General features: G+C 42.0%; 1 protein-coding gene across 2 annotated transcripts; it reads left to right on the top strand.

The window, feature by feature from the left end:
* Positions 1 to 3,019: 3,019 nt before the first annotated feature.
* ddx42 (DEAD (Asp-Glu-Ala-Asp) box helicase 42) lies at positions 3,020 to 14,219 on the top strand. Of its 2 annotated transcripts, none has more exons than XM_072693656.1 (18): positions 3,020 to 3,037; positions 3,922 to 4,173; positions 4,330 to 4,489; positions 4,831 to 4,892; positions 5,143 to 5,179; positions 5,991 to 6,143; positions 7,060 to 7,164; positions 7,283 to 7,402; positions 8,228 to 8,404; positions 8,589 to 8,717; positions 9,625 to 9,724; positions 9,856 to 9,903; positions 10,785 to 10,882; positions 11,417 to 11,693; positions 11,942 to 12,168; positions 12,467 to 12,577; positions 13,044 to 13,142; positions 13,477 to 14,219. In XM_072693656.1, exons 2-18 carry the CDS (start codon positions 3,959 to 3,961, stop codon positions 14,188 to 14,190), a joined length of 2,832 nt encoding a protein of 943 aa, XP_072549757.1. In that variant the 5' UTR covers positions 3,020 to 3,037; positions 3,922 to 3,958; the 3' UTR covers positions 14,191 to 14,219. The 2 variants fall into 2 exon arrangements, with proteins under 2 accessions (XP_072549757.1, XP_072549756.1); XM_072693655.1 differs by having other exon boundaries at positions 3,026 to 3,068.
* Positions 14,220 to 14,467: the final 248 nt, after the last annotated feature.

The following is a 14,467-nucleotide window of genomic DNA, read 5'->3' as shown; positions in this document are numbered from 1 at the left end:
AGTGTTCTTCTACAACAAGTACACACTAGCTAAGTGTTCTACAAAAAGTACAGACTAGCTAAGTGTTCTACAACAAGTACACACTAGCTAAGTGCTCTTCTACAACAAGTACACACTAGCTAAGTGTTCTTCTACAACAAGTACACACTAGCTAAGTGTTCTACAACAAGTACAGACTAGCTAAGTGTTCTACAACAAGTACACACTAGCTAAGTGCTCTTCTACAACAAGTACACACTAGCTAAGTGTTCTTCTACAACAAGTACACACTATCTAAGTGCTCTTCTACAACAAGTACACACTAGCTAAGTGTTCTACAATAACAAGTACACACTAGCTAAGTGTTCTACAATAACAAGTACACACTAGCTAAGTGTTCTACAACAAGTACACACTATCTAAGTGCTCTGCTACAACAAGTACACACTAGCTAAGTGTTCTTCTACAACAAGTACACACTATCTAAGTGCTCTTCTACAACAAGTACACACTAGCTAAGTGGTCTACAACAACAAGTACACACTAGCTAAGTGTTCTACAACAAGTACACACTAGCTAAGTGTTCTTCTACAACAAGTACACACTAGCTAAGTGTTCTACAACAACAAGTACACACTAGCTAAGTGTTCTTCTACAACAAGTACACACTATCTAAGTGCTCTTCTACAAAAAGTACACACTAGCTAAGTGTTCTACAATAACAAGTACACACTATCTAAGTGTTCTACAACAAGTACACACTAGCTAAGTGTTCTACAACAACAAGTACACACTAGCTAAGTGTTCTTCTACAACAAGTACACACTATCTAAGTGCTCTTCTACAACAAGTACACACTAGCTAAGTGTTCTACAATAACAAGTACACACTAGCTAAGTGTTCTACAACAACAAGTACACACTAGCTAAGTGTTCTTCTACAACAAGTACACACTAGCTAAGTGTTCTTCTACAACAAGTACACACTATCTAAGTGCTCTTCTACAAAAAGTACACACTAGCTAAGTGTTCTACAATAACAAGTACACACTATCTAAGTGTTCTACAACAAGTACACACTAGCTAAGTGTTCTACAACAACAAGTACACACTAGCTAAGTGTTCTTCTACAACAAGTACACACTATCTAAGTGCTCTTCTACAAAAAGTACACACTAGCTAAGTGTTCTACAATAACAAGTACACACTATCTAAGTGTTCTACAACAAGTACACACTAGCTAAGTGTTCTACAACAACAAGTACACACTAGCTAAGTGTTCTTCTACAACAAGTACACACTATCTAAGTGCTCTGCTACAACAAGTACACACTAGCTAAGTGTTCTTCTACAACAAGTACACACTAAGTGCTCTTCTACAACAAGTACACACTATCTAAGTGCTCTTCTACAACAAGTACACACTAGCTAAGTGTTCTACAACAACAAGTACACACTAGCTAAGTGTTCTTCTACAACAAGTACACACTAGCTAAGTGTTCTACAACAACAAGTACACACTAGCTAAGTGTTCTACAACAACAAGTACACACTAGCTAAGTGTTCTTCTACAACAAGTACACACTATCTAAGTGCTCTTCTACAACAAGTACACACTAGCTAAGTGTTCTACAACAACAAGTACACACTAGCTAAGTGTTCTACAACAACAAGTACACACTATCTAAGTGTTCTACAACAAGTACACACTATCTAAGTGCTCTGCTACAACAAGTACACACTAGCTAAGTGTTCTTCTACAACAAGTACACACTAAGTGCTCTTCTACAACAAGTACACACTATCTAAGTGCTCTTCTACAACAAGTACACACTAGCTAAGTGTTCTACAACAACAAGTACACACTAGCTAAGTGTTCTTCTACAAGTACACACTAGCTAAGTGTTCTACAACAACAAGTACACACTAGCTAAGTGTTCTACAACAACAAGTACACACTAAGTGTTCTTCTACAACAAGTACACACTATCTAAGTGCTCTTCTACAACAAGTACACACTAGCTAAGTGTTCTACAACAACAAGTACACACTAGCTAAGTGTTCTACAACAACAAGTACACACTAGCTAAGTGTTCTACAACAAGTACACACTAGCTAAGTGTTCTACAACAAGTACACACTAGCTAAGTGCTCTTCTACAACAAGTACACACTATCTAAGTGCTCTTCTACAACAAGTACACACTATCTAAGTGCTCTTCTACAACAAGTACACACTAGCTAAGTGTTCTACAACAAGTACACACTAGCTAAGTGTTCTACAACAAGTACACACTAGCTAAGTGCTCTTCTACAACAAGTACACACTATCTAAGTGCTCTTCTACAACAAGTACACACTATCTAAGTGCTCTTCTACAACAAGTACACACTAGCTAAGTGTTCTACAACAACAAGTACACACTAGCTAAGTGTTCTACAACAACAAGTACACACTAGCTAAGTGTTCTACAACAACAAGTACACACTAGCTAAGTGTTCTACAACAAGTACACACTAGCTAAGTGTTCTACAATAAGTACACACTAGCTAAGTGTTCTACAACAAGTACACACTAGCTAAGTGTTCTACAACAAGTACACACTAGCTAAGTGTTCTACAATAACAAGTACACACTAGCTAAGTGTTCTACAACAAGTACACACTAGCTAGGTGTTCTATAATAAGTACACACTAGCTAAGTGTTCTACAACAAGTACACACTAGCTAGCTAAGTGTTCTTACACTGTGGTTCCTTGATGATCTTTTAGAGGTTCTTCACTTTAAAAAAGTGGAAGAACCTCATTATCTGCTTTAATGAACCTTCAAGAAAATGTTTTTAGAAAAAAAGGTTTCCTTAAAGGTTCCTCCACAGAAGAACTTCCAAAGTTCCTCACTTTCAACAGTCTAGTACACACTAGCTGCGCCTGAACGCAGCAAGTGCACACTAGCTAGGCGTCCTAGATCTCACCGAGCACACAAGTGCGCAATCAGCGCAGCGACCAGAGTCGATTTCCAGTGACGTCAGAGCACAACAGAGCGGAGTGGACGGTGAGGGGCGGTAAGGCTGCTGCGCTCCGCTTGCTCTTCAGGTAGCGCCAATAGGGCCGATATAGACGAAGTTACGCGCACGTTAAGAGAGAAGCCGAGTTAACCACATCTTCTTTGCAGTGCAGGCTGCGAGGATATTGCTGTATATGCTGGAAATGTCCACCTAAAAATATGATTCCTCTCGGTTTGCTTCATTAGCCACTTCGTTAGCCATCGAGCTAACTGCCCTAAGGCATGCTAACGTAGCAGGCTAGCTGGATGGCGAGGGTAGCTAGGTAGCTAGCTAGCAAGCTAAGGTCGAGCAGAAGAGCTACACGAGGTGGAATTAAAATAGATACACGTGTAAACGTTTGGAAAGCAGATCATTGGGGTCATAAAATACGTCTGTTAAACGCCAGCTAGCTTTGTAGTTAGCCCTGGTGCTAGTATTGTTTACAGTGATACGTTAGCAGAGGGGTGTGTGTGTGTGTGTGTGTGTGTGTGTGTGTGTGTGTGTGTGTGTGGTGCTGAAGTTCAACAGACTCTGCAGATTTTTTGGTTTTCTAGCTTAAAATACCTGATTTAGCTTTTAATAACATCACTATGATTGTGTTAGTTGTGTTAGGACACTGTATTGAAAATCCCCAAAAAATCCCCCTTAACCAGAGGTTCCCCACCCTGGTCCTGAAGGACCCCCCGTCCTGCACATGTAGTGTTCACCCTGTTCCCAAAACCTCTGATCCAGCTAATCCGCTCATTAACAAGCCCTTCCTGAGTTGAAGATGGTGTGTTAGAGAACCATAGAACCACTAAAAAGTACAGGGGTACTGGGGTTCCTCCAGGACCAGGGTTGGGAACGCCTGGTCTGCCAACTGTTCACCTGTTTTGGTACTAACCTGCTCTCTGTCCACCCAGGTCTTCACTCTGTGTCTACATATCAGCGGTTGCAGCCATGAACTGGAACAAGGGTGGTCCGGGAGGCAAGCGAGGCTTCGGGTTTGGAGGGTTCTCCTTGTCTGCGGGCAAAAAAGAGGAACCTCGTCTGGCCCAGAAGGCGCACACAGCCTTTGGGGCATCTGGGTCAGCAGGGGGTTATGGCAAGAACCAGCAGCTTCCAGCGTTCTACAAAATAGGGACGAAGCGGGCGAATTTCGATGAGGAAAATGCGTGAGTGGTCGCTACTGTAAATGTTTTATTGTGGGGGATATATTTAAATATGTTTATGGCTCCAATCACCACCACTGTAAAGAGAAAGAAAACCAGAGAAAGAAAACCAGCAGTCCTTTGTGCTGAGGTGGGTTTAAATTTCTGATATTTCTCAAGGTATTTTGAGGATGACGAGGAGGAATCGAGCACCGCAGACCTGCCCTATATCCCAGCAGAAAACTCTCCAACCAGGCAGCAGTTGCAGTCTGGAGGAGGAGACGGTGGCGGATCGGATAGTGAAGATGATCCACTGGATGCCTTTATGGCTGAGGTGGAGGTAAGGTCATGCTCTGCATAGGTCACTACTGCAGTTATTCATTCAGGCCTCATTCCAGCACAGTTAGTTGATTTTCCTGCTCAGGCCGGAGATCCCACGCATAGTCTTCATGGATTAAGGCCATAAAATGTTTGATAAAATGTTTGTCTTAAATGTTATTAATTTACAAGGACTGTGGGATCCATCATTATAAGAGCAGAGCTGCAAACAGTTCTGTGCTGATCTTCGGTCCTTTAGGACTAACAATCATTGACCTGCTGCTACCATCACATCTCATAGTCATACCTAATAATCTGTCTTTTTAATTTTTATTTATGTATGTAAATATGGACCACCAATAGAATCAAGCAGCCAAGGACATGAAGAAACTGGAGGAAAAGGAGAAAGAGAAGAAGCTGGCCAAGTAAGATTCTCTAATGATTGTTTTGAGGAGCTGTGAGTTCAGTGGGAGCTTAAATAGTAGTAGTGAGAGCTGATTATTAAGTGGCTCTTATGTTTATTTGATAGAAAAGGGTGTCTCTGTGTGTGAGATGGAAGAAAGAAATGGAAGTAAATAAAGGGGGTAAATGTGGGGGGCTTGGATGGAATGAGGGTGTCCACGGGTGATTGAGCGAGTCGCAGGGAAGTTTTTTTTTCTCCGCTTGTTTTTCCAGGGGTATACGGGATGACATTGAAGAGGAAGATGAGCAAGTGAGTGACCCTCCTGAAGTTCCCATCATCATACCTCTACTTCAGCAGCTGATTTGCCTCAATCTGTATCTCCTGTTCATTTTTATTATTGCTAAATATATTTTCCTCAATCTTTCTTTTGTGTAGCTCACTGCATAGGGTAGCTAACTGAATTCTCAGTGGTTGGTAAACAAACTGCGTAGCCATGCCTTGGTTACAAGTGGATTCTTATTTTACCGGTTCAGTGTGGCGCACCCATATATTTTGGAATAAAGCTGAGATGTAATGGTCATAAACATTTATGGATATAATCTTTTAAATATATATATTTTTATTTATATTATTATTATATATATTATTATATTATTTATATATTTTTTTCAATAATTTATTTCAACTTTATATGATGCTCCCCTATGTGTAAGCTAAATGAACATGGCAATATAAAACATGTAGTCCGATGGGTTGGTCTGGTCTAGAACTTGATGTGCCAGCAAATGTGTAGTTGGCTGACATTTTGGCTCACAATGCTTTGGACAAATATCAATTAATTTCAAACCCTATTGGTCAATTTTTAAACCCTTTTAAACATATAATAAGGATCATATTACACTTCTATGGCAGCTACACTTGGTGCTAAGTAAGTGCTTTTCAGATACAGCCTCTAGTGTCCAGAAACAGTACATAATGGAACAGGGTGGTTGAAACCTCTGTGATATTTGCTATCTTTGAGGCCCAGTTGTCTCCTAATCTGGCCTTCACTGCTTTTGACTGTGTTGGGCAGTTCTGTATTGGTCTGTATCTTTGATGCGACCTTCTTTGCTCTGTGCAGGAGGCCTATTTCCGTTACATGGCGGAGAACCCGACAGCAGGGCTGACCCAGGAGGAAGAGGAGGAGAATGTGGACTACGACAGTGACGGAAACCCCATCGCTCCTACCACCAAAAAGATCATCCTACCGCTGCCTCCTATTGACCACTCTGAGGTATCGATTCTTCTGCCTGTCGACTCTGATAGTGTAGCCTGTTGTTGCAGTCTACCTGCAAAGCTTGTGAAAGGACAGCACATGATCACGTAGCAAAAGCTTAATTGGGAAGTAGTAAACAAGTAAAACCACTAAACCACAATATTTACAACAATAAATTATTATAATAATAATAATATAAATAAATATCATAATTATTTACACAGTCAGGGCTGACCAACTGCAGCTTGCAAGTGCTTTTCACAGCAGCTGAAAGTCCTTTTTCTCCACTCCTGTGTACAGAGGGCCTCTGAGCCTGAGCTATTCCTGGTTTAAAAGGTCTATCCACAAATAATCTATGATATTTATATCAGAGGAAAGTAAGAGCCATACAGAAAGCTTACAGTTGGGTCCTTTCAGGTAGTCCGTGGTGGATTTGGATGGTATGTTTGGGGTCACTACCCTGTTATAGAAGCCATCTTCTTTCCAGCTTCAGCCTTTTAACAGATGTTTTGCTGGTATTTTGTGAAATTATTATTTTTTTTTCTCTACCTCTGTAATATTGCCAATAACACTGGCAACAACACATCCCCAAAACACGATGGCTCCACCCCCATGCTTCACAGTTGGCAAGGTGTTCTTTTCATGAAATGCGGTTTCTGTTTTTCTCCTTTTTGTGCAAGACTAGTTATTGGAACAGCACTCTGTAGTAATACTGGTGATTAATTTCACATTTGCTTTACCTGATTTTAAGAAGCATAAATTATTTAAATTGTTTTAAAATGCAATAATTCTGGATCATGTTGGTGCCTGCCCATCTCTATGTAGAAACAACGTTCTTTATGAGCATGGACTAAATAAACCCACTAGAAATAAATGTATCAGTTGACTTGAGTGCATTACTGGCCATAATGACTTTCATCCGATCCCCTTGTAGATTGACTACAATCCTTTTGAAAAGAACTTCTACATTGAACACGAGGAGCTCAACAGCCTGACTGGAGTACAAGTGGTGGAACTGAGACAGAAACTCAACCTTAGGGTTTGTGGCTTTCCATTTTTGTTCTCTCTCACACACTCAAACACACAGATGCTTTATGTGTCGTGCTTTGTTCCGTTTCCCACACTGCAGTTTGTAAAACGTTGTTTTTGATGAACAGGTGTCTGGTGCTGCTCCTCCTAAGCCCTGCACCAGTTTTGCCCACTTCGGCTTTGATGAGCAGCTTATGAACCAGATTCGAAAGTCAGAGTACACCCAGCCTACGCCCATCCAGTGCCAGGTGAGATGCCATGCCTGAAAATAAATTAATAAAATTATTTTAAAAACTGTATGAATTACAACAATGTCATGCAAAAAACACGTGTCTCCGTTAGTGTTGTTTTTAACTTATTGACATAATGTGAATCTGGCTGTTCTTTACAAAACAATCAGAACGACTGGACCATACATAAATGTTCCTTAAAAAGTGAATGGAATAAAATCCATTGAAGGTTATGAAGCTTTTTACTCTTTTCCTGTAAATTTGTGGTTTTGAAGATTTTGGAGTAAGAATAAGTGTGTTTATAAAACTGAATAGAATTCACATGCAGAATGATCCTATAATATGTCTATATTTAATACTTAGTTTTGGCCCATCACAACTTCATCACTTCACCAGCAAGTAGTATTTATTACATGTCACTAAACCATTTAGAATATTTCATATGTTGCAGCTCTCTGAATATTACTTTATCTACCTTTGTTTGTTTAATATAGACAATATATAGTAATCATCATCACTTTATCATACAAGTGCAAGATTCTGAACCAAATGGCTCATTTCCAATCAAATTAATTATAATTTAAGTATTTTTAAAAAAGAGGTGATATATGAAACAAGTACAAACACACATGCTTTAACATAATGACCTCTAGTCACTGCTGCTGGGTATCTGTAGAGCTATGCTGTGTATCTGTATGTTTGCATCACTTGTGAAAAGAATGATCCATGCCGTTGTACGGTGGGGTGGCTAGTTTTTTGTTATTTGGGACGAATGTAAAACCACAGATCTTAAAGGAGTGTAGATTAACGCTTTTGGACTGTCACTTGCTTCTATTATTTTAGGGTGTTCCTATTGCCCTGAGTGGCAGAGACATGATCGGCATTGCTAAAACCGGCAGTGGAAAGACTGCCGCCTTCATCTGGCCAATGCTGGTGCATATCATGGATCAGAAGGAGCTGGAACAGGGAGAGGGGCCCATCGCTGTGATTGTCTGCCCCACCAGAGAGCTCTGTCAGCAGGTAAGGTGGGAGTAAGGTTAAACTAATGAAGAAGATGCTTGGGGTGGGTGATATTTGCCATGATGATCAGGATTAGAGCTCATCTTATTATCTTCTCAGCAAGTATGATTAACTCTCTCTGTGTGTGTGTGTGTGTGTGTGTGTGTGTGTGTGTGTGTGTGTGTGTGTGTGTGTGTTTTCATAGATCCACACGGAGTGTAAGCGCTTTGGCAAGGTCTATGGCCTGCGCTCAGTGGCTGTGTATGGTGGGGGGAGTATGTGGGAACAGGCCAAGGCTCTGCAAGAGGGGGCTGAGATTGTCGTTTGCACCCCGGTAAGGACCCCCTGCTACCCCTGACCCCGGATTTCTGACATTTGTTGTTTTTCATTGAGAGAAAAATGCTCTGAATGTTTGTACAAGCCTATTTACCACCCTGTTATTTTGTCTCTGAATGAAACATAGATTTTACTGTTTATGGGGGGCTTTTATTGGTTGGTTTACATCACCAACACATCATACATCACCACAGCCACACAGTGTAGCCTAGCTTAGCTTAGGTTAGGTTAGGTTATGTTAGGGCTGTCACAAGACAAACGCCACAACGCGGTGCTCCACCATCGGTAACTGCTGTTCTCTCTACTCCGCTGCAGCTAGTGTTAGCTTTTGGGCTCTGGTCAGTCATTCTCCTTTTGTTCAACGTCTCTAATCGACCTAGCATTAGCTTTTAGAATTGTTTCCTATTCTGTCCAAGTAGCTGTTGTTTGTTTAGCCTCAAAAAGCTTTTTCTAGTGGGTGGGATTATGTAATTTTGTATTTTCTGTAGCCCTATCAAACCTAACCTTAACCTAATATTATGTCTAAATTGTTCTTGGTCAGGATGTATAGGTTTAGGAAAATATGTATAATTGAATTAGGACCTTTAATTTATGTAATGGTTCTTTAATATTAAAACTATATAAAACATTTAATACATTTAATAGTAATTCCTGGCTTTTGACGCCCGAGCCAAGAACCATTTGAGAACCTTTATTTTTAGGCTGTGAAACATGAGCTCGTATAGGGCTAAAGATTTAGGAACCTCAGCATAAGGTTCTGTATGAAAGGTTCTGTACACACTAAGATTTGTCCTTGGTTTGCCTTAAAGCCGAGAACCATTTAGGAACCTATATATTTAGGGCTGTGAGACGTTTGGTCTGATGCAGTTAATCATGCACATTTCTAATATGACCTATGCACACAGGGTCGTCTGATTGACCATGTGAAGAAGAAGGCCACGTCACTGCAGAGAGTGACCTACCTGGTGTTTGATGAGGCTGACCGCATGTTTGACATGGGATTTGGTAAACACTAATGCTTTGTAGTTTCATTTGTCCTTTTAATAGTTTGTTGTTGATCCACTGTAAAAGGCAAATGCTGAGCTATTGTGATTTCCCTGAATTAAACAAGGCCTCTGATTTGCATTTGCTTGCAGAGTATCAAGTCCGATCTATCGCAAGCCACGTAAGACCAGACAGACAGAGTAAGTGGATGTTATGAATGTATTTGTTTCTGGGTGTCTGTATTAGTAAGTGAGGATGTGTGTACATCAGGGGGCTAGAGCTGATCTCATAAGTATGGGGACCAACACCATTAGGCATTAGCCTACATACATCAGTTTCTTTATGAAAGCAGGTCATCAAGAATGAAACTGTCTAAAACTGTCTGCCTAATCTACATGTCTGTAGACACTATTGGGGGGAGAAAAGTATAATGACAAAAGTATTGGGACACCTGCTCGTTCATTGTTTCTTGTTGTTGGAGTAACCGTCTACTATCCAGTGAAAGCTTTCTACAAGATTTACGAGTAAAAATAAAAGTATTAGTGAGGTCAGGATGTTGAGTGATCACCACCCACCTCGTCCTCAACTCCCCAGCTCATCCCAAAAGTATTGGGTGGAGCACAACCATCCATCATTTTAGAGAACACAGTTTGTCCACTGCTCCACAGCTCAATGCTGTGGGGCTTTTTATACCCCTCTAGACCACGATTGGCAATATGCATGGTACCGCATGGTATGGTATGCATGGTAAGTTCATCTGCTCCAGAGAGTCTCCTGTTCTATTGGCAGTATATTTCTACCAGGACTAGACAAGCTGTGTGTGTGCATTTGCACATCTGTGTCAGCAATGGGTGCAACTGAATACAGTCATTAGAAAGGATGTTTGCAAACATTTGGACACACAGTATGCTTCATAATAAACGTTGTGATTATAAACCATCCTTCAACCCCCTAAAATGATCTTGCAATAAATCCAGAGAGTCAGAGGGACATGTCCTGCCCCCGCCCTCGTCCCCTCTAAACTTGCATGTTGTGTTACAGGATTGATGTCCCTCATTCCTTTTTGTTTTTGCTCCCTCAGCTCTGTTGTTCAGTGCCACTTTCAGGAAGAAGATTGAGAAGTTGGCACGTGATATTCTCATCGACCCAATCCGCGTAGTGCAGGGAGACATTGGCGAGGTGCGGCAGCGTCATTCACTCTATATAGTGCTGTTTATGTCTGCGTATAATTACTACAGTAATATAGTAGACATTTGTAACATTGTTTATTAAATTGTTCCATTACTTTAAATCCAGTTGAACGTCCCAGAAATGTACTTGTTTAGTGTCACACTGGAGCTACAAGGCTAATGTAGCTAACGGGTAATAGACTTTTATGTATACCAATTAGCACTAGTCCTCACATACTTGCCCCGGATTGTTGCCAGTAAGTGAGTAGATCCACTTTCTGTATCAGTGGGTCTCCACCCTCTCCCCTCACTTGAAAAATGTGTGCAGAGGTAGAAAAGCAGCTGTTTAGAGGCTTCATATGTTGCTGCAGCTAGTTTGTGATCAATTTAGGCTGGCTAACGGATGCAGCGTAACTGAATTTTCAACCTCTAGGGGGAGCACTAGCACACCACAAAATTCATTTTGTGTAAAAAAAAAAAAGGGTTCCTTTTTGAACAACTCTGTTTTTCTGTCTGGCTCACCATCTTTCTCTTTCTATCTCAGGCCAATGAGGATGTGACCCAGCTGGTGGAGGTCATGCCAACCGGATCAGACAAGTGGGTCTGGCTGACCCGCAGGCTGGTGGAGTTCACATCATCTGGCTCTGTGCTGATCTTCGTCACTAAAAAAGCCAACTGCGAGGAGCTGGCAACCAACCTGCAGCAGGAGGGCTACAGTCTGGGCCTTTTGCACGGAGACATGGACCAGAGTGAGAGAAATAAGGTCATCAGTGACTTCAAGAAGAAAAGCCTGCCTGTGCTGGTGGCCACTGATGTTGCAGGTAAGTGAAAAGGGACCCTTTTCACATTCTGATGTCGTTTAGAGGGAAGAACGACCAAGCAGGTAAAATCACATCACATCCGGTTAGTCTGACATGGCACTAAAGGTTGCTTTGCATGTTGTCTCGAGTCTCTTCCTTCTAATGTCAAGCAGTGATGTGAACCGATTTATTAAAAAAGATAATAAATAATGGAAAACATTTGAGGAATGTTAATCAATTAATTTTCCATGTCTTTCTTTTTATTCCAGCTCGTGGTTTGGATATTCCCTCTATCCGTACAGTCGTGAACTATGACGTTGCCCGGGACATCGACACTCACACACATCGGATTGGCCGAACAGGTCGTGCAGGAGAGAAGGGTGTGGCCTACACACTGCTCACCCACAAAGACACCTCGTTTGCTGGTGACCTTGTTCGGAATTTAGAGGGAGCCAATCAGAGTGTATCCAAGGATCTGATGGATTTGGCCATGCAGGTGCACTGTTACTTCTATTCCCTGTTTTCTCAGTTACAAATCTGGCCGTGTTTGATCTCCTCGCGAACATTTGATTATTAAATATTATCATTATTTTGTGTTCCACAAAAACAAAACTTGCCAATTTTACAGGAGAAGCGAAAAAGCCTTCTTAACCTTTAATGAAAGTCATTTTGGAGTGTTTCTGTTGGTCTGGAGATACAGTGGTTTTGCATGACAATAGAAATATGCTTGGTTTAAAATTAAGCGTTAGTATTTTACTTATAATTGAATTGAGTATACTGTTCTGTCATTCCAGAATTCGTGGTTCAGAAAGTCTCGTTTTAAGGGAGGAAAAGGGAAGAAGCTGAATATTGGAGGTGGAGGTCTGGGCTACAGGGAGAGACCCGGCCTTGGCTCTGAATCCTCGGTAAGTTTCTGGCTGTTCATCAGCGCATCAGGGGAATGCAATCTTGCCCTCAGTGAGTCGGTTTTGCTGCTTTAGGTGTTCATTCCAAACAAGCTCAGTCTTTAAACATGAGCTGCAGCCACAGGAGTCGTTTATAGATAAGTTAGGACACCCCTGGTTTGAGTAGGATGTGAAATGAAGTTTCTTTTTCAGTGCACTTTTGTGTAAGACTTTTTTCCATATGATGTAAACAATTACATTACGGCCTGACTCATATAGACACAGAATATGCATTATCTGATTACTCAAGTGCGTATAAACACGTTGCTTGGATTACTGACAAAATCTGATGTTCGCCAGTTAGTGGTCAGTTATCAATGTCCTATGTGATTAAGTGACAGCCAAAGCAGTAGTGATTGAATGCATTTGTGTGTATCATGATTTTAAGGAGATTAGTTTTCTTACTGGTTCTTTTCTGTAACCTCAGGAGCGCAGCAGTGGTGCTGCTCTGGATAACTATGAGGCCTACAAACCCTCCACCGGGGCCATGGGAGACCGCATGTCCGCCATGAAGCAAGCCTTTCAGGTACACGCACACACCCACACACACACACACTCACCACTCATTCTCTCTTTTTCTCTCTTGTATTCTCATTCTCGCTCTCTTATTGCCCCACTCTCTCTAATTCTGATTCTTGCTCTCGCATTCCCTCATTCTCCCTCTCTCATTTGCTCTCATTGTTTCCTTTTCTTTCTCTCATTCTTTGTCTCATACGGTCTCATTGTCTCATTCTCACTCCCTGTCTCTCATTCTCTCTTATAGTCTCACATTCTGTCTCCCTCTTTGATTATTATTTAATTATTATTATAATTATTATTGTTTTACTTTATATGTGACACTAAAGTTCTCTCATCCTCAGGCTCAGTACAAGAACCACTTTGTGGCTGCATCTGGCAACCCTCCCAAGCTCAGCACGCAGTCCAGCAGCTCTACAGGCTGGACCAGTGCAGGCAGTCTGAGCTCCCTGCCGACAGAATCTCCCGAAGGAGTGGACCGATCCCACATGTTGTCGACATTGTCGACAGTGTCGGCATCATCTTCCTCCTCCTCCTCATCATCATCATCCACTTCTTTGTACTCCTCCATGCCTCCTCCATCCTTCAGCTCTGGTACTAAAATGCCTGGCTTCAGCAGCGCCGGTTCCCTGAGCTCTGTTTCAGACTCTTACTCCTCCTCTAGAGGCTCTGGAGATGGGTCCCGTAGTGATGACAGGGGGCGCTATGGAGATGGTCACCATCGCCACGGTGACCGTCACAGCTCTGGAGACCGAGATCGAGAAAGGGACCGGGACCGGGATCGGGACAGAGAAAGAGACCGGGACCGTGAACGTGACCGCGACCGTGGCCGCGACCGAGATCGGTATGAGGATAGAGACCGCCACAGCGACAGGGATCGCCATGGAGACAGCCGCAACGGAGATGGTGGCAGCCGAAGGGACCGAGACGGACGGTCGGAGAGAGACGATTGGAGGGGTGAAAGGGGCGGAGATAGGGCGGGGTCACATAGGGGAGGGGAGGATAGCTTTGCTGTTCCGGATCCACCGAAACGCAAGAAAAGCAGATGGGACAATTAGAGCTGTGTTTTTTTTTTGTTGTTGTTGTTGTTTTTTTGGGGGGGAGGGGGGGTTCTGGGTTTTCTTTTTCTTGTAAAGCAGCAATGAAAGCAGTATGCTTGCCAGACAAGCTGCCTTCTCAGCAGAGGCTGCTTGTCCTCTTCCAGCCACACACCACACAACATCTGAAAGATTGCTGCTCTGAAGATTCTTGGAGTACTAGAGAAAAACTGCAGATTTTTTTCATCCTGATCTCTAGGGGGTGGGGGGTGTGATGTTCTCCTGTACATTTATTTTT

This window comes from Salminus brasiliensis, chromosome 12 (assembly GCF_030463535.1).
Source record: "Salminus brasiliensis chromosome 12, fSalBra1.hap2, whole genome shotgun sequence".
Lineage (NCBI taxonomy): Eukaryota > Metazoa > Chordata > Actinopteri > Characiformes > Bryconidae > Salminus > Salminus brasiliensis.
This window is presented reverse-complemented; position numbering and strand designations above follow the sequence as displayed.